Source organism: Sturnus vulgaris, chromosome 1 (assembly GCF_052056855.1).
Source record: "Sturnus vulgaris isolate bStuVul1 chromosome 1, bStuVul1.hap1, whole genome shotgun sequence".
Classification (NCBI taxonomy): Eukaryota; Metazoa; Chordata; class Aves; order Passeriformes; family Sturnidae; genus Sturnus; species Sturnus vulgaris.
The window spans coordinates 36,741,264-36,760,803 of NC_142243.1; the positions used below are offsets into that span (position 1 = coordinate 36,741,264).

At 37.6% G+C, this 19,540-nt stretch overlaps 1 protein-coding gene across 5 annotated transcripts in view; it reads right to left on the reverse strand.

Moving 5' to 3' along the window:
- Window positions 1-300: 300 nt before the first annotated feature.
- The window catches only part of TBC1D5 (TBC1 domain family member 5), a 313,398-nt gene continuing 294,158 nt past the window's right edge, over window positions 301-19,540 (reverse strand). For all 5 annotated transcript variants that reach the window (XM_088163893.1, XM_088163900.1, XM_088163888.1 and 2 more), the window contains 3 exons: window positions 10,642-10,721; window positions 9,721-9,897; window positions 301-3,416 (listed from right to left, as the gene is read on the reverse strand). In XM_088163893.1, coding sequence (XP_088020019.1) covers window positions 3,123-3,416; window positions 9,721-9,897; window positions 10,642-10,721 — 551 coding nt within the window. In that variant the 3' untranslated portion in view covers window positions 301-3,122. The remainder of the gene's footprint in view (window positions 3,417-9,720; window positions 9,898-10,641; window positions 10,722-19,540) is intronic.

The following is a 19,540-nucleotide window of genomic DNA, read 5'->3' on the forward strand; positions in this document are numbered from 1 at the left end:
TACAATACTGAGCTTTATGAAACTGCAGAAAAGTTATGTCATTGTAAATTCTGGTTCATTTTCAGATACAAGAAATATGGTAAACCAGGAAATATTCTATATTGTTTAGTTTAGATAAATGACAAGCAGTTTTATGCCCTGGATCACATACATAAAATCTGATTAAAGTATTAAACTTTGTGCTTATATAGATAGTTTGAAAGTTTTAATCTTCCTAGTTCTCAGAAATTATACTTCCAGTATTCTAGCCAAAAAGCTTTCCCTCTTTTATCAGAAAACAGCACAAGCACAACCCAGAAAGTTTGTTAATTCTTTCTTTAATAAAGCAGGCTAGATGTTCTTCCAGAGTAAAGATACAAAGCTCCACGACTAAATCAATACCCAGTCAAAATATGATACTGTCTTTCTGCAGTACATACATACTGACATGACATGCAAGAGACTTTAAAGTAATAAATTACAGATGTGAGATACAGTAAAACAGTCTCAGATGTGCACTCTTAATGCTGCATTAGTTTTGTCAGCAATTTGCAATGTTTATAAATTTTCTATCTGATTATTGTTATCCATGAACATTATGAGCAGGTCATTTCTGAAGAAAACGAATAATCTTGTATTTCAAATGACAATTTCTCTTTCAGTATATTCTTAACATAACACAAAACAGGGTGATGATTTGACATTTAACTTACAAGTTTTTAATTTAATGAATATACTAAAATACTTTTAACTATCTCTGCACTATGATCAAATATCAGAGACAACATATTTGAGATGTGAAAGGACATGGCACAACCAAAGCAGATTCATTTACTGGAGTTACTCTGATCTTATTTGTATAATCATCTCTCTGCTTTTGAAGATTTTTATCATATCCCATGGCATGACACACATTCAGCTCATCGATATTCACTGATTCATCTCAGAAACTCCCCAAATCTTTATATAATTTTACTCCTGTTTTAAAATATGCAATATTAAAGATACAACTAATTTACAAAAATAAAAAACCTGTACAACTCACACTCTTCCATTGGCATTGAGACTGTTCAAGAAAATAGCAATGTGATCCCTGAAACGACCCACTAGAATAGAAATCAAAAGATTGATGCTTAAAAAAATAAAAAAGAAGTAAAAACATTTTCTCCTGCCAAGCTACTGGAATCTTTGAAGGTTTATGTATCACAGAATATAAAACTTTTCTCTCTGTCCCCAGAATATGTCTTTCCTCTTTGCACAGGTACTTCTTCAACAGCCACCTTTTGTTGATGGCACCACAAGCCTTGCTGGATAGGGTGAGGCTAAAAAAGCTTGAAAGACCTAAATAAATCAACCAGCCACCCAATCCCCTGGCGTTCATGAAAACTCAGGGTAATAAAATAAACTGGAGACAGGCATGCATACTGAAATTCTAAAGAGATTTTTTATGAAGCTTAAAATTAAACCAAAATAAACACCTCTCCAAAATGTTATACGTTTAAGATCTTTCATCTAAAGTCATCTGACTGTTTGCATCACTCTGTTCAGAGAGGTGTGATGCTATGCCTGCTCATAACATTCTAGCATTTTAACATTTTACAAGGCACAAATCATCTCTGAAGAACTACATGGTGGCTTTTGAACATGTAAGGATGGCAGCTACCACGTAATTACATAACAATTAACTCTTCAGTTCAGTCACCGACATAGACCTTGTAAAATCTAAGACCAGAAAATTACATGTCACCTCATCTTTGGGATAGGGTACTTCATTCACAATTACAGACTAAGCAGCAAGTAACTACAATTTCATAACTTGCAACAAACACAAGCTTTGCCATGCAAATAGGAAGTTGTTGCATGGTATAGTGTATATGCATCTTAAAAGCAAATAATGCTCTTTTTTTGCTGCAAGAGGAGACCACCAGGTTTTTTTTTGTGAATTCCAACAGAGGTTAAAGGGATCAGAGAGTACAGAAAGCCCCCCTTATTTACTTGAAAAAAGCTGTTATTAAATGTACTATGGACTTGATGGGAAAGAAATACACTTTTCCATAGAAGAACAAATAACAGAGTTAATTTGAAACTTTCTGTTGGTTAACGCTGCTGCACCATTATGTTTCTCTTGATTAGAAATATGGAAATCATATAGGAATATATGTAAACAGAGTGTATAGAAGACAATAGCAATGAGACATAAAGTGCTTTTAATTATGAACATTTCATTTCACTTTGCAACCTTCCCTGGTAAGCTATCATACTTGAGCTAGCTTTAGTTCAACCAGCTCAGGTCTATATCATTGTTACTTCCCTTGCACCTACTGCTTTAACTGTGGTAGTCTGAGTAAAATTTAAAAAATCATGCCAGGGGAAGTAAAAGTAGACAAAGAGGGAAAGAGGTGAACTGGGAACTCTCAAGGGGGAAAAGTAGACAAAGGCAAATAAGGCTCTATTGTGTAAGTCCCCATTCTCAAGGAGTTTGTCACATAACCTCCTGTAAGCACTGAGGAACAACTACACAAACCTCTGCCCTGAACACACCTCAGGCTATTGCCAGATGAAAATGAAGAAACTAGGATTCCTCAAGGGAGAACAAACTTCCTACCAGGATGATGCTTTTAATCTTTTTGATACTCATTCCCTATTTCTCTAATCAGTCTCTGAAGAAACAGTACCCTTTCCTACACAGAAAACCCAGTCAAGCATATTTTGTAAAAGGACAATATTAAATCTAGCCCGTCTTTGCTGCTTCAGGTCTTATGCCAAGTATCCACATATTTCCGTTATGGTACCTGGCCTATACTATTCTATGTTTTGGGAAAGCAATAGTTCTATAGTAACAAAGCTCCTAAGTAAGGTAACAGCAGAATTAATAATAACTGTATATTAGAACTGGGTTTTACTGGGTCTTTATTTAAGGCAGTTATTAACATGTATATATTATTTTTTAAAAGTAGCAAATTTATGGGTTTTTTGTTTGTTTGTTTGCCTTTTTATTTTAATCTAGGCTTTTGGCAGCTGAAATGGGTTACCTTCATCTATTTTCTGTCCTCATAATCCAAAGAACTATCCAGCCAGTGGAATCACAGAAATCAGAGCTGAGTTGTAATGACAGATTTCCCGAACTCTCCCAACCTGTTTCTTTAGATGTCCAGTGGGCTGACAATAGCAAAGTCAGAATCTTTGCTGTTATTACTACTGTCGTCATCAGGGCTGGAGCTCAGGTTGCTGGAAGAGGCTGAAATGGAACCCATCAGAGGGTCAGAAAATATCAAAGAAGAACGAGACGGAGCTTCTGGCTTCACTGCTGCCTCCTTGTGTGCCTGAGGGACCTGCACCGGCTCTGGAACAGCATTTTTACTTCTTTCCTCTTCTTTGGAAACCATAATATAGTCATCAGCACTCTTGCTCTCACTAGTGCTCGAATCAGCTGTAGTCTGTGAAACAATGGCACAGGAAGGACTTAAAGTGAGCACCAGTCTTACCACATAACGAGGTTTATGAAGCATGTCAGGCATATGGGAATGGGACAAAGGAATAATTATTATCCAAGAGTGGCAATGACTAAATAAAGTGAAAAATAAAATGGATATTAACTTTAGATGACATAATTCATTATTTCATAGAATCACAGAGTATTCTGAGCTGGCAGGGACCCACAAGGATCATTGAGTCCAGCTCTAAAGTGAATGACCCACACAGGGATCAAATCCACAACCTTGACATATTAGCACCATGCTCTGATCAAACTGAGCTAATTTTAAAAAGCACAAAATGCAATACTTTAAAAATACATTTTTTGGTCTAACAGTCTTACGTGTCTCACCATCATAGTGCATCCATGTAGTGACCACAGCAGCCATGCATCAAACACATACATTACAGCTGTGAACATTTTCAGTAATTACAGTGGGTTTCTGTACTATTTAGTGAAGTAGTTTTGAGAATTTTTTTGCTGGTTTGCATGTACAGTAGTGTTTTGGAGCTTGTCAGGAGAATGGTTTGATATAAAATTTCCTAGTAAAACCCTGACTTGTGAAACCAGAACCACCCATAGACCTGATTTAGTGTGCACCAGTTTGGGTTCAAACTGTGTTTAAACAACACTTGCCAGTGTTGTTGACTATTTCCTGACTCTTCCAGAAAATGAGTGTCTGGGAATCCCAATTCTGTCTGGTTAGACCTTGGGAAATGTGTGTCCCTGAGCAGTTAGGTAGTGGCTCAAGACCACGCATCAGTGCATTAGAAAACACTATGAAATCTCAATTTTATATTCCATTATACTAGCCACATTGAGAGTCCCAGCTTTTCCAGTTAGAGCTATATGTAATTACAAAGGGAGATTGCCATGCACAGTAGAGTGGGATTTCTCACTTGTTGACAACTGGCAGCCTTTTAGCTTGGTTGCAACCCAAATGGACAACACTGCTTCCTTCTCCAAGAGCTGCATTCAGCTCCTGTCTAGTGCTATGTTCCTCTGGCAAGAATATGACTGCTTTCTTGGTTGTTTCCACACAAGTTATTTTCAGAGTAATAATTCAAGCTGCTAAACAGCCTGTAGGTACAAGCATCCTGAAATGGTGTGATGCTGAAACCAATATATTTGACTACATGAATGCAAGACTGAGAAAAAGGAGAATCAGAGGGATATGTGTATGTCCACATTTGTGCCACTATACAAGCCCTTCTGCTGTTAGACTTCCACATGCACACACACACACACACACACACAAAGAAAAAAAGGCAGTTACATAAAGAAAAAACAGGAATAATCTGAATGAGATCATGGTATATAAAACTGGAGTACCACAAGCATCAGCAAGCCACAACTGCACTTACAGAATCAATGGCTGCCAGCAAAATTTATTTTGCAAAATTTATTATTACAGCTGAAAATTATTTTCTTGTTTTTACTACTGATTATAAATCAGAATATTCTTGAAATGGTACTGTAGAGTAGCTCAGGAAGCAAACCCCACCTGATTATGAATGACTGTAAGATGAAATGAGGGAGCTGGAAGTCTTTGGTTGTCATTTACATAGTCATTACAAATTGTTAGAAGTCACAATCAAGATAAATTTCAGCTGAATGGGAGAATATATTCAAATACAGAATTGTGCTCAAATTTATAAGGATTCAAATATCTCTCTTTCTAATAAATGTTGAAATATCCTGTTTTTGTGTGTTATCTACAAATATGCAGGTATAATAATATTATATAATTAGTATTACTATACGTTTAATAATATAAAATATTCTGTTTTGTAATGAACTAATTTTAATACTTTATAATTCAAATGTAAGTATTTTGAATCCAGAACATTGGTTAAAATTTTACCTGTCCTAATGTAAGACAGTCATCACACTGATAGAAACTGGCATCTATTATTTTTGATAGTAAATCTTTTCACAGAAGACTTAATAAAATTCATACAAAAGTCAACAAATTGGTTTTAGAAAGATCAACAACTAGCCTTTTCTGAGTGTTATCAAAATTGATCTCCAACCCTCCAGATAAATGCAGAACCAGAGTAGTTCAAATGCCAAAAACTTCAAGCAGTTTCTATGAAGTTAAAACCACAGAGTTCTATCCTACAAGGAGAGATACTTCACTGTTTAAACACTTCTGAGCTGAGACATCATTTGTTAGTAATTAGCCTTTTGCTTTCATCTTGTCTATTTGAAATGCTGTCTTCATGAGCTGTCAGTGAGTCAGCTGCCATCTCCAGGGGGCTGAGGACGCAGGCAGCACACAGCCGTGGCTCTGCTCCATCAACACAGAATCACAGAATAGTTTGGGACTATGCGACCTTTAAAGGTCACATAGTCCAACAGCGAGGCACAGGGACGTCTTCAACTAGACCAGCTTGCTGAGAGCTCTGTCCAACCAGACTATCAATGTTTCCAGGGATGGGGCACCCACCACCTCTCTGGGAAACCTGTTCCAGTGTATCATACCATTCTCATCACAAAAAAAAATTTATTTGTTAGATCTAATCTAAATCAACCCTCTTTGAGTTCAGAATCATCGCCCCTTGTCCTGTTGCAAATGGCCCTGCTAAATTTGTCTCCACCTCTCTTGAAAGCCCTCTTTCAGTACTGAACACATACAATTAGGTCTCCCTGGAGCCTTCTCTTCTCCAGGCTGAAAATCACCAACTCTCTCAGCCTGCCTTCACTGGAGAGGTGCTCCAGCCCTCTAATCATCTTTGTCACGCTGCTCTGGACTTGTTCCCATGTCCTTTATGTGCTGGGGACCCCAGAGCTGGATGCAGTGCTCCAGATGGAGTCTCACCTGGAGGGGAGCAGAGGGCCAGAATCACCACCCTGGATCTGTTGACCACACTGCTGTGGATGCAGCCCAGGGTACAGCTGGATTTCTGAGCTCAAATGCATATTTGGAAAATGTCCAGCCTCTCATCCACCAGTATTCCCCATTCTTCTCAAGCAAGGCTGTTCTCAATCCCTAAGCCTCCAGCCTGTATTGATACTTTTTTGGGAGCTCTAAATGCCATAGTCAAAATTTCAGTACTTTGTTCCCACCCCCCTGCCCTGTACAACAGAAATATACATTCTTCTGAACAATCACTGCCACTTAATTCACCTGGTCTCTTTCCACACTTCTATTTAAAAGCTCTGAGGGAATGCAGTACCGTCTCATTTCTCAAAATTATACACTTTATTATTCCAATCTATCAAGAATCCTTTATTTCAGTCCTCACAGCCCTCACACCTCCACCTTGTGTAGGGTGACACAGATCTTACTTAGTGAAACACTCGTTCAGCAAGATCAGTATTTCTGTCTCTTGCACTCCCCAATTTCCTAAATTCTGCTTTCAAGAGTGTGCTCTAGTGCAGTTGGAAAAGCTCTTTAATAAAGGAAAGAAAACTACTCATCCAAATTTCTTGCTGGTGCTGTTGAGTTTCCAACAGTAGTCTTCACGCCACCCACACTTTTTGGTTTGGTTAAGGAGACCTATAGCTCACTGAAGTAACAGGGAAGCAGCAAAGTGGAGATATTGACCCCAAAATCCTATAAAAGGGCTTCCTGTAAATGTTTGCCTATCCCTAGCATACACTGGTATTTTGGAACTGATATTTCCAGAGGTAAAATACCTCCTTCCTTCTTCTTTTGCCTGTTTCTGTTTCAGGAAACTCATGCTGACGTGAAGCATGTTTTCTCCCATCTGCTGCCACTACTGAATAAATGAAAAATGACAGAATTATACTTCCAGTAGCTTTGAAAGTTAACAACCTTACGCCCGTTGCCATATGGCTTCTCCAAACAATTTTTCCTGATGAATATCAGCTACTAGGACCAGGCTTATTTCATTTGCCTTCACACTGTGAATGAGTTAAAACTAACTGCAAGGATACAATTCACGAAAGCTTAGAAGAACAGCAGCTCATTTTGCCTCCTTCTTTGAACAGACATAAAGGCAAGATAATGTGTTAATTATCATTCATTATTTAGCAACAGAAGCCTTCTGTTTGTCAACTGCATGCTGCTACCAAAGCCAAACATTCCAAAAAATGCTTGATTTCTTTCAGCCTTTATCTTAATGTTTTTTGCATTTTTAATTTTGCAGCTTTCTTTTCTAAAGAAGGGGTATATCCTTATCCTCATTTTGCAGAAAGGGATTTTGAGACAAAAAAGAGGAAGAATACTTTTTAAAAAAGCAAAGATGATAAATAATTTATACTTATATAAGAACCAGGTACAAAAGACCAGATTTTAGTCTCAATTACAGAATAGCTATACCTGTAACTGTTCCAGCTGTCCGAGAAAATAACCCTACAACTCCAGCAAAGAACAATTTCTACCGTACAAAACACACCAAATAGAATTACAGGCATTACCAAAGTAACAGTAAATGCAAAGAGAGTAGAAATTTATTTAGCAAGAAATGCATTAAAATGCCTAGATGTGGTTGTTTTTTAATCCCCCTGCAGCTCTCAGTAAGTACTCCCAGCATGACCCAGGGCACCAGTGCAGCCCCTTTTCTTCAGCAGAGGTAAAAGCCTGGGCTGTGGTCTGGTTTGGGCCAACAACTGAGCCCATCAATTAACAGTCTAATATCACAGTCAACTGTTCTGCAGTTTTATTTTCCTGGCTTTTATAAAAAGGGGTCCAAAGCTCTCCTCTTTTTGTTTGATTTTATGTGTGGTGGTTACAGACAGAGGGCTTGGAAACAGACTAACCAGGGGGTAGTCAGACAGACAGACAAACTACTCCTAACTAACTATCCAAGGATACTACCAGCCCTCCTGGAGTGCCATTTCTAACACTAATCTTCTTCAATGGTGGGAGCCACGGATGTCACTCGGCTCCTGGGGCTGGATGTAAGTACCCTGAGTACACTCTGGGATAAGCCCACACATCACTATACATCACCCTGAAAATCTGCACTGGAGAGAAATCTGTGCAGACCAGGCTTCACCTGCTCCACCCTCTTCAATACTTGAAGAGTCCCAGTATATCCATTATACATGATTTAGACCAGCCTCTGAGTCAGGGCTTCTCCAGCATCAGCAGGGTCTGCACAGACACACACACACGCACATGCACACACACATACACACACAGAGCTTGCTACCATGTGATATGGCATTCTACCTTCTAGTTTCTAGAAGTGAAAAATCATAAAAAAACCCATTGTTTGCCATTTTGGGAAGAAAAGAGGTACTTCATATAAAATACTAGGACATCAAGGGCAAAAATAGGAGGCCATTATATACTGTATCAGTTTAACCTATAGCTTTATTATGGCAGAAAATAATGGTTGTGATGACAACAGCTAAGCAAACAATGAAAACTCTCTAGCAAAGCTTTGCTCTTTGACATTACTGAGTATAAAAAATAAATCTTGGTATGGCCTCTAATACCAAAATACAAACATGTTTTTGAACATAGAGTGTTCTAACTCAGGGGGATCGTGTCTAAGAAATCAAAATGACCCTGTGTCATTATTTGAAAATGAATAAATATTTCCTGTAGCTCCTAAGTAAATTTGTCAAAAGTGACTGACTGCAGACTCAGTTAGACTTTGAGGTGATAGTGCTGCCACTGATTTATGAGTGTGAGCATCAGCAGCAGGGTGGCAGACTTAATAGAACTCCAACATAGAAATGAGCAGGCACAAAAGTACTTTTAAGATTATGTTTGGGTTTGACTGAGTCGTAGACAGAGAAGGCCCTTTGTCTATGAACTTGTCCTATGTATACTTGTCCTTGTATGCTTTATATGTGAAAACATTGTTTACACATTCAAGGAGAAAGTCAATTCAATGAAGTAGAAGGTAAAAGCAACCTCTTGCTACTTCCTTTTTGGCAATGGCCATGAATACACTGCATTGCAGTTAATCAGCTCTTACATAATGGGATCCTGGAGGACAAGGACAATGAGAATAATAATGTGGGAACATTTGGTATGGGAACATTTACCTGCAGTTTTTACATTTTTTTTGTTAGGAAATTAATCTGATTCTGTGATTCAACAGTGTGAAAGAATTCACCCCGAACACTGCCTAACACTTAGACTTCAACATATGTTTGTGGAGCATAAGCCTACAATAAAAATAATTGATCAGAATAGGACAGTAGCTAGAGATACACTTTTAACCCACTCTCCATATGGACCAGGAATGTTGGTGTGTCCCATGTAATGTATGGATATGCTAGAGGAAGTCTCCAAAAAATGGAAGACCATCAATGGCCTGCTTGAGATGCTTTTATTTTACCTGTTGTCCTGAGATGAACTGTTGCTTTGTCATGACAGGTCCCTTTAGGACATCACCTGCCCCCTTGTTCTGATTATTGGAACAGTAGTGATCATCAGCAATAGTGATTTGCTCATTTTCTTCAGCTTCCAGCTGGCTCTGGTTGAAACGCAATGAACCTTTCAGGATATCCTTGATCTGTTGTTGAATAGGAGGGGAAAGGATGTAAGTTAAAAACTGGGAGGAATTCTACATTTTCTAAAGCTCTGGGCAGACTACTTTCATACACCATTTCCCAAAAATATTTGCTTTGAAAAGATAGGAAGCAAGTCAATATTCATATCTATATTGGTTAAAGGTAGAAATAACAGTGAAATGTGGTTTTTATTACAATCTGGAAAACAACTATCCAGGAAATCTAAAGAGAATAAAACTGTTAAGATTACTTCCTGGCTCATTATAGGTTTAACACATCACATTGCTCTTCATAAAATGTATTTTGAGGGAGCAGAGGCAGTAAAAACAGAGCTACAGACGCTCATTTTATGTATGTAGTATTTTTTCCTTTAATTCAATGATGTTCAAGTGTTGTCACAATGAAACAATGAGGACACAGGCATAGTTGATGTCTAGCAAGTACAGTTTGCATTAAGAAAAATGATAGCATGGCTTAAGTCCAGCATTTGGTGTTGCATTTCTTTAGTTTTGATTTGAGACTTCCAAAACTTCCACAGGAGCAAAAACTGTGCAAGTTGTTTGAACTCTTTATAGTTGAGTTTTATTGTTAAAAATAAAAATACACCACAAGGTTTGATGCACCAGTAAAACAGCTACAAGAAGACAAAACAGCAGTATACAAAAAGAATAACATAGGAGAAAAAAAGGAGAAAGGATTAAGAACTCTGAAGGGCACAAGAAGGTTAAGCTAAGCAATAGTAATACCTGCTTCAAACCAGCCAAGGAAACCAGAATTTCATCTTCTTTTTCCAAGCGTTCTTGCAAAATGACTTCCTGAATATTTCCTGTAACATCAAAAGAAAAGAAAGGTAAAGAGAGAAAACATCCTAAACTCTAACGTGCTGTTACTTACTGCTGACTGATGCTTTCAAAACAAACTCTGTGACCTGCAAACACAATTCTGTATCCAAACCTAGAGACTGACATCCTTATTATCTGCAGAGGTGAGGCCAGCCTGAGCCTGGCACTGCTACCAGGAAGCCTCCAGAAATGCTCTGCTTCTACAGGATTTCTGTTGCCTCTGTGTACCAAGGAACTCAGGCTACTACTGGCCCCTAGAAGACCACACCAGCCTCTGTGTTACATACAGTTTTGAACTTGAAAATGCTTTGGAAAAAAATTAAAAACAGCAGGAGAAATATGCCACATCTCACAGAAGGGTTTAGGTAGAAGCACAGCAATCTTCATCTTGATCCCACGGCCATTGCAGATGCTAGAATACTCTTCTTTATAGAAGGAATACAAAAAGTTTAATTCCCTTTCTATTCTCTTCTTTTACGTAAAAGACCCAGAGTTGAGCAAAACTTATTTGACAGAAGGAGCAGTGCACTACCAACACTTCAGGAGACTCTTGCTTTCCATACCCCCAGTGTGATCCTTCAAGGATGCATTTCACTACCCCGGAATAGAGTGTTTGCAGGAAGACAACCCCAGGCAGTGCTACACTCCAACATAGGCGAGAGAAACTACAGTAACTCTGCAGACTGAGATCATTCTCTGGCCTCCTAGCACCTACTTTCCTCCTCTTTAGGGAAACACCAAGGATTCCTAGTGAGAAATTGGCAGAACAAGATTGTATCTGTCAACTGAAAATGACAAAATACTCCTTTGTGCCAATCCTGTCTTACATACACAGACTGAGCCCAAATCCCTCCGTGACACTCATTTGGGAAGAATGCTTTGCTGCTCATGAGTATCTGTATCTCAGGTACTTCACAATTAGAGCTTTGTACCATTAATCCACACCTGAATTGCATTTGTTTGTTTTTAACAATGTTCAGGGCCCGAATCAGTGAAAAGCCAGAACTGTTTTAACAGATGATCCTGACAAGGACAAATATGATGACACTGCCAACTCTGACACAATATGAAGTTTCAAGTAGAAGCATTGAGTAATTTGCTATGAGTTCTGTGTTTACAGAATAAATAGCAAAACAATGAGATTGTGGGAGACAGGACACGAAGAAAGATTAGAAGTGGAGAGGTAGATTTAAAACTTGTGTATAAACACAAGTATGAAATTGAGTTAGGGCCAGAAGTCAGTAATGGGTATAAAGGAGGAATGGAAAGGGCTAAGAGGAGAAAGGATCCACACCTAAGTACTAAATGAACCGCTAAAAAGCAATCTGAGATGTAGAAGGAATGAAAGAATCTAGAGCCATGAAAGGAAATAGCTGACAAAAGTCAAGGTGATGTGATCAAGGCCAAGAGCATCAGTGACGGTACCATAACTCAGCTTTGCATAAACAGCCTGCCTGAACAAGGAGATCTCTGCTCACCTTATTTAGCACACATTATTTACTATACTACAGTGGCAATGTCCTGCAGCAATGTTGTACAATTGTCAAATTGCTGCACAATTGAACAATTTTACATGAGAAAGACACTGCATTATGAAGGCCAGAAATAGTAAAAAACCCAGATCTTTCTGAAAATATGTAGCATCTTGAATTGAGAAAATCCATAATTATTGCAACATTTTATTTGCTTTATTTTACATCTAAATTCTCTAGTCCCTCAATTTGGTAAGTAAAATATGTTAATATTTATTTATAAAAAAATAAGTTACATTCTGTTTTCCACTATTTCAAAGAATGCATGATTTCCTTCTTTTAAAAGGTTCAGAATTTGAAACATCAGAAGGCCAAAGCTTCTGATAGGCAGGACAGCCATGTTTGACCACAGCCTGAATCACTGAATTCAACTCTCTTTTCCATTTCTCAGCATTAGAAAGAAAAGTATTCCATAGTGTGTGATCCCCACATAAATTAAACCATACATTAAAAAACTAGGAGATGAATATTGACTAAGCAGATGGACCAAGAAAATAATTCAAAGCAAACCTCCAACCTGCTGAAGACTAAATGAAGGAAATCTAAAAAATTGGGACAACAAGAGCAAGAAAACAAAGCTAAAAGGTGTTCCACATGATGTGGAAATACTCTACTATTATTACTATTCTTTAGAGAAGTTTTTTAAGTCAGTATTTTAAAAAACATGGAAAATAATTTATCATCACTATAAAACCCAGCTGTAACTGTGTTTGATGAGCCAGTACATTGAAAAATTTCTAAACAATTATGAATGGAATATGATAGTTACCCAGCAGTAAAAATTAATAGAAGTGTTTATATCATCACATATTTACTTTAGCAAGATTAACACTAGATTTTAATATTAGCTTCAGAGGAAAAAAAGATTAGGAACCAAAAGGTAGGAAATACAGCCAATAAATAGCAACTGAGGCATAAAGGCATAAATTGGGATGTCCTTCTCTAGTGCAATGAAACAGAAGGAAGGGAGAATTCCTTGTGGAACTGGCAATGAATCCTGTTCTTAAATATGCCCTTGAACTGCATAAGGCTTCTAATCTGCTGCCCTCATCTCTTTTGAATGCAAAGGTTTTTTTAACTTTTAAATAATGGAACCCAAATTAACAGTGCTCATTCTTCTTCCCTGGCAAATGAGTAGGGAGGAATTTAAAAAAAAATTTTTAGATGAGTGAAACATACAGGCAATGTGATTTTGCATGACTACCTCCTTGATCACATCCTTTTGCTGGGACCACCTTTTGAAATCCATGTGGACTGGAAAGAGAGGTGGGAAGAAGAGGAAGGATGGCAAGAAAGTTGGTATGTGCTCTGCAGCTGCTCTCCTGTGAATGGCTGTGCCAGGGCACTGGGGGGACTCTCATCCAAGCTTTTCCCACTGCCGGGGGGACCTCACAGGGCAATCAGTTGCTGAGATGAAAAGGGAAAACAACTCTCAAATGCAGACAAAAGGTTATTTTATATTCCTGTATCTCAAAAGATACCTTTGCAAATAGAAATACTTTAAAAGATACTATTTCTAGAGTGCTAGGGAACATATTTGATATGATACTACTCAGCTGAAGGACTTTTACTTTAAGCTGAGATGTATAATTTAATTATTCTTTGTTCATATGAAATACTACTGTATTTTGAGAGAAGTGCTTCATGTATATGAATGAATTTGCTACATACTGATTTTTTTCTTTATCTGCTGCTCTATATCAGTACCTCACAGCTTTTTATTTTCTTTTTTTTTTAATAAAAAAGTAACTTATCTTTAAAAAACCCAGGAGATGTCAATTTGGAAATGGAAACACCTTCCTACCTTTAAAAAACCCCCCACTGATACAATGAATCAAACAAACAGATTATGTGATTTCTATATTATTCAAGACTGAGTCCAGTTTGATTCTGTGCTATGAATATCCATCTATTGAGATAGCTGTTTTTATTCAAAAGTTATCAAAATCCTATTGTACATAGAAAACTAAGGTTAAGGTCAAATATTCCTGACTGCCTTGTTTGGTGTTTTTTTCTTTCTTTCGAGATTTCATTTAGCTAATGCCAAATGTTTTCTGCAGAGAAAAAGACAGTATTCCTTTATTCAATGAAGTTCTTTGTAGAGGAAAACAAAAAGTGAATTCTGCAACTTCTCACCTGGTGGTCAGAGCACTGCAGTGAGATGTATGAGATACCAGACTGACATTACAAGACTCTGGATTTGTTTCAAAATAGTGCTAACAAACGTCTGACTATCACAAAATGAACTGTCATACCATGACTGTGATCCTGCCTAAGCCTCAGAAATACCAGAGCTGCTAAACCAGTTGCTCTCTTCAGAACTCAGCAACATTATCCACTTTGATGGATGCCCTCAAACCAGATTCACATGTCAAAGGATGCCTTTTATATAATGGATTAGAATTAATTTTGGGTACTTATTCTTAAACGAGCAGACTTGTTAAAGTTTGATAGATACTAGATCAGTAAATCAATAATTACTTCCTGAGTGAGACTGTGATCAGCTGCCTTGATATACTTTAAATACAACTACAACTACAGAGCAGGAACATGCAAATGATTGCATTCACATTCTTTCTTAAAAAACCATGGAGAAACGCTGTAGTAGGTAGTGATTTTGTTTGCAACAGTTGAAACAGCTAAAAATTAAGATTAAATATATTTTTCATTTCTTGCTCTTTGAGTTATGGCAAATTGTGAATCACTTTACATGCACACTCACTGTAGAAGTAATTAAAAAAAATAAATCACGATTTCTATTTCCTTCCCCTAAATTAATTGCTAAATTTTAAACTGAAGACATGCTGTCTATAGTGATGAAAGAGGAAAAACATCCACAGCAGCTTCTAGCAGGAAAATTAGAGAAAGCTTATGCTCTCTGATGACTGAAATGCTCCATATTGCATGATAGTGTGAGCAGTCACTGCCGAGTTCCCAGCCCAGGGAAAGGGGCTATTCAAAACATTTCTCTCTGAATGTGGAAAAGCTATTAGGCTTGGCATAATTATTTTAGAGGCTTATTAAATAAAGTAACTTTCACTGAAATTTTTCTGGCATTCAATACAGATTTTGCAAGAAACCCAACCAGAGCTGCACTAAATGAATGGGAAAACTTGTCTGCTGTAGACAAGGTCCCCTCAGGCATCTCTTCATGCCCATCCATCCAGAAGACAAATCTGCACCTCTTCCTCTCCACCGAGGAGGTGGGAGACAAACACCCTGCCAGATGAAGGCACAAAACGCCCTTGACTTAAAATCAGATGGATGTGGAGAGAACCAAACTTCTCGGAGGTTCTTTGTTTTCTCCTGCACTGCCGCTTTTGCAGTGCATTTCCCTCCTAATGATTTCTATTTTAAGCTGGTCTCCTGGGCCTTTCCAGGAAGATGACTCCTGCTGAGAGGAGCTAACTCGAAATAGCTGCAAGCTGTATTAGGAATGCTGCTTTTCTACTACTAGCTCCTGATCAATGACTTGTGAACAAGCAACAGTGGCAGAGCCATGTTAAATCGACTTTTTTCACCCTTTTCACCACTAAGAGAGTTCAAACTCAGAATGCAAAAGTACTTTCTCACTTCTATCATAGGCAGGAGGAAGGAGAGAACTGAGGGTATTACTACACCTTTTCATTTTTCCAGAAGAGGAAAGCCAAAAAATCCCAGTGCTCCCATACATATCAAGGCACAGCCAACTAAATGGACTCATATTCCACTACTTCTGTATGATTGTCTTTACGGAATCAGGGTTTACAAAAAATGTTTCCAGTATTCCCTGCATAATAAACTTGTGATAGCACGAATATGCCTTTTCAAGAACATTAAGGGACTAGAAGGACAGACTAGGACTTTAGCTTCTGATAGTCAATCTTTCTCTCTTCACAACAAATACTGCTTTTCTACCTGAACTTGGTCTAATGAACACAAAAATGAACTCTAGACCTTAACACTGGTTTGAGGTCTTTCTAGCAAGACTATGCTGTGTGACATAGTGATATTGCTGCTTAATAATGCAACTCAGGATATTTCCAACTATGACATTTTCCTTCCAGCATTAAAAATACTAAAGAGAGGAGTAAAATTCCCTTCTAAAACAATAGTGTTTGTGATCTAAGTGTTGATGAAGGCAATACTGCTCAGTAGCCTGTCATTTATCTATCTCACTGTGAATGCCAACACTTATAGTAACAATTACACATTATACTAAAAGCCCCACTTAGCAACATTTGAGTCTTAAAGAATTTAAAGATCCTAAAAATCTGAGGTATGAAATTATCTGTGAAACACTGCATTCTTTAAAACATTTATTTTAATACAAATGATGTATTTATAAAGTGTTGAATGCAAGTGATGTATTTATACTTCTGATTCATGTGCAGAGCATCGACGTTTTATCAATACTTAAATTGTGGTAATGTTCGTGACATCAGAAAAAAGTAGTAAAAAGTTACCAATCATCAACTCATAGCAAGGCACAGAAGTGCAGATGTACAAAGAAGGAGATTGGTAGGGCCATGAAGTCATTTTGTCCATTCCTTGCTCAAAGATACAATCAATTCTTAGCTGTGAACTCTAATTTACACACAGTAAGCAGATTATGCTTAACATATACCTTACATCTGTATATTTATGGAAAATATGGGGAAACTAACTATTTAGTCATACAACAACTTAGCTTCTGCTAATGTTTTATTCCCTTAAAGGTGAAACTGGAAGAGAAACCACTGCCTAAGAGATGCTGGAAAGGAAAGAGTGGATTGTCAGATACTTTAGTGTAAGGGAGATGCTCACTGAGCAGGAGGGAGGAAGCAATGAGAATTCACTGAAAGTTTCGAGGAAAGCTGTTAATCAGGTAATGAGGGGCTGTAAGCTTCATTTTAATCTCCTTTTCACTCAGACTACTGGGATGAAAGCATCTGTAGGTGCCTACTACAGCTGGACTTCGGGACTGGCACAGTTGTTATAAAGTCGGCTTACTCTGATTTGAACCAGTTGTTTTTGACCTTAAGAGCTACCCTTAAGTGACAAAAGGATGGTTAAAATTCATGGAACACAAAGATTTCCACTTTTATTCTTCATATATATAATATGTATTTGTAAAATAACCAGATATTGCAGTCTGAAAGTAAGTCTTTGCAACAAATATTTGTTGTATACTATGCTGTACAACAAATACTTATTTCCCAGTAAACATTCCTACATTTGATTTAATAAATTTGTTACTGTTCTTTCTTTATATGCTGTTTTTATAGGTTATTTTATATCATTATTTCTAACCAAATACAGCAATCCCTTAGACTCATGGGCCTGTGCTTGATGTGGCCTTTTTTATTGATAGCACTTCTAATCACACTGGATTTATAAACCATGGATTATTGTATTTATGTCCCAAGCATAAGAGAATTCATTTAATGCATTTACTTCCTCAACAAATGGCGAAGTATTTCATTTCAGCACAGGGCAGCAAAATAATCTCCATTTCATTTTATGCCTACAAAAATGTCATAACCTTTCATTTCATCACATGACACATAAAACAAGAATTCAGTACTATTTTTAATACATTTAACAAGCACTGTGTCCAGATCTATCTTGGGCAGTATGTCAGTCCCTAAATATTGAGCATTAAATCAACTTTCTCCTCTCCTTTCCCCACTGTAAATGACCCTTATAATAAAATGTATCATTTTAACAATTGCACTGACTGTTAAAAGAGGGAGCAATGAAATCAGTCTAATTAAACCTTTAAAGGTGCTATTTCACACAACAACTAAAATTATACTAGCAACTATATCCTGTAAGTTTTTATTTCTTTATTTTTCTATTTTTCTCTTCCTTGCTCATGGTGCTTGCAATAATCACAGTGAAAAGGTGGTTTTGAACTGTTTTTAGTAAGTCTTCCAAATAATATTTGCCTGGGAGATGTCAGGAAATGCTAGTGAATATGCAAGTGCCAGCACTACTTGATGTTTGTGGCATGGATGTCCTGTGATCCCATCCAAAGAACTTTCAAAACATTGGTTTTCATTTTTCTTGTTACCATGATTCCATAACTTCTGGGCATTTTGTAAATACATATGTTTTGTACAGGCTACCTATGAAAGCTGAGAGCCAACATGCCATTCCAAAGGCAGGATGCTGGTGGTGTTTAGAAGAATGAGAGATGAAAACTTCACTTTTCCACATCCCTTCCATAATTCACAATGGAGAGTCAGAGATGTACTGGAATACTGCTGAAGGACATAGCAACATATTACAGATAGCAGGAGTAAAATTGGAAAATGCACCACAAGGAAAAGCCAACAGCCCTGCATGAGTAACTCAGAGAAGGATTTATTTTCTTTGGCTTAGCAAAGCCATGATGCTTAAGCATAAACTTAATAGATGTGGGTCAAAGCTGAGAGGTTTTTTGTGATGTTGCCTCTAAGACAAGAAGTGATTTAAAGACCTGGATATTGAGCAACATATTTCTGAGACTCACCTGAATCTCCCTGTGGCAGCTGATTCAAGTTAAGCAGTAACAGTATGAAGGTGGAATTAATAAAACCAGGCAGACTAACGTTTCCCCTGTATAATTGGGTACCTTTGCACATATTTCTAGGGTGTTGTGCAGAACCCTGTGAGCTAACTCTGCAGAATTGGTATGAATCCTCAGGGCTTATTAGCTGAGGCTCTGTGCAGCAAAAAAGCAGCTAAATTGCTTCTGAATCTCAGTTAGCTGGGGAAGCAACCTTCTACATTTACATAGTGCTGCCCTTAAGCAAAAGCAAGTGGGGAATGACCTTAGTTTCTCTACTTTTATAACCTGATAAATTGCCCATCAAAAAAAAAAAATAGTTTCTATATAAAGATCTCCATATCCAAGTTAATGCTGAACCAATGTTCCTTTAAATTGCTTCTCATGAGAAGGACTTCCTGTGCTACATGTATAATTATTTGGTAAACTTTCCCACACTTGGAGGTCTGAAACTATGTCTCTGCTGGAAACAAATGGTAGGTTCTTCTGTCTCAGAAAATGGTGATGGATTGGATTGGCTCCTGACACATATAAAGACACAACGCTTTGAAATTCATCACTTTTCTTTCTGGAGCAAAACTGACAAGTTAATATAGAACCTCCACAATCTCTCATACTGGTACTTGCCTATGGACTGATACTTCTCCAGGGCTTTAATTTACTTTTAAGAAGCTGCACTTTAATTGTGGGCCAGTGTGGACATGGTCCAAACCCTAAAGATACTAGAATAGCAGATGGTGTCAGTGTCATTACCTGGTGT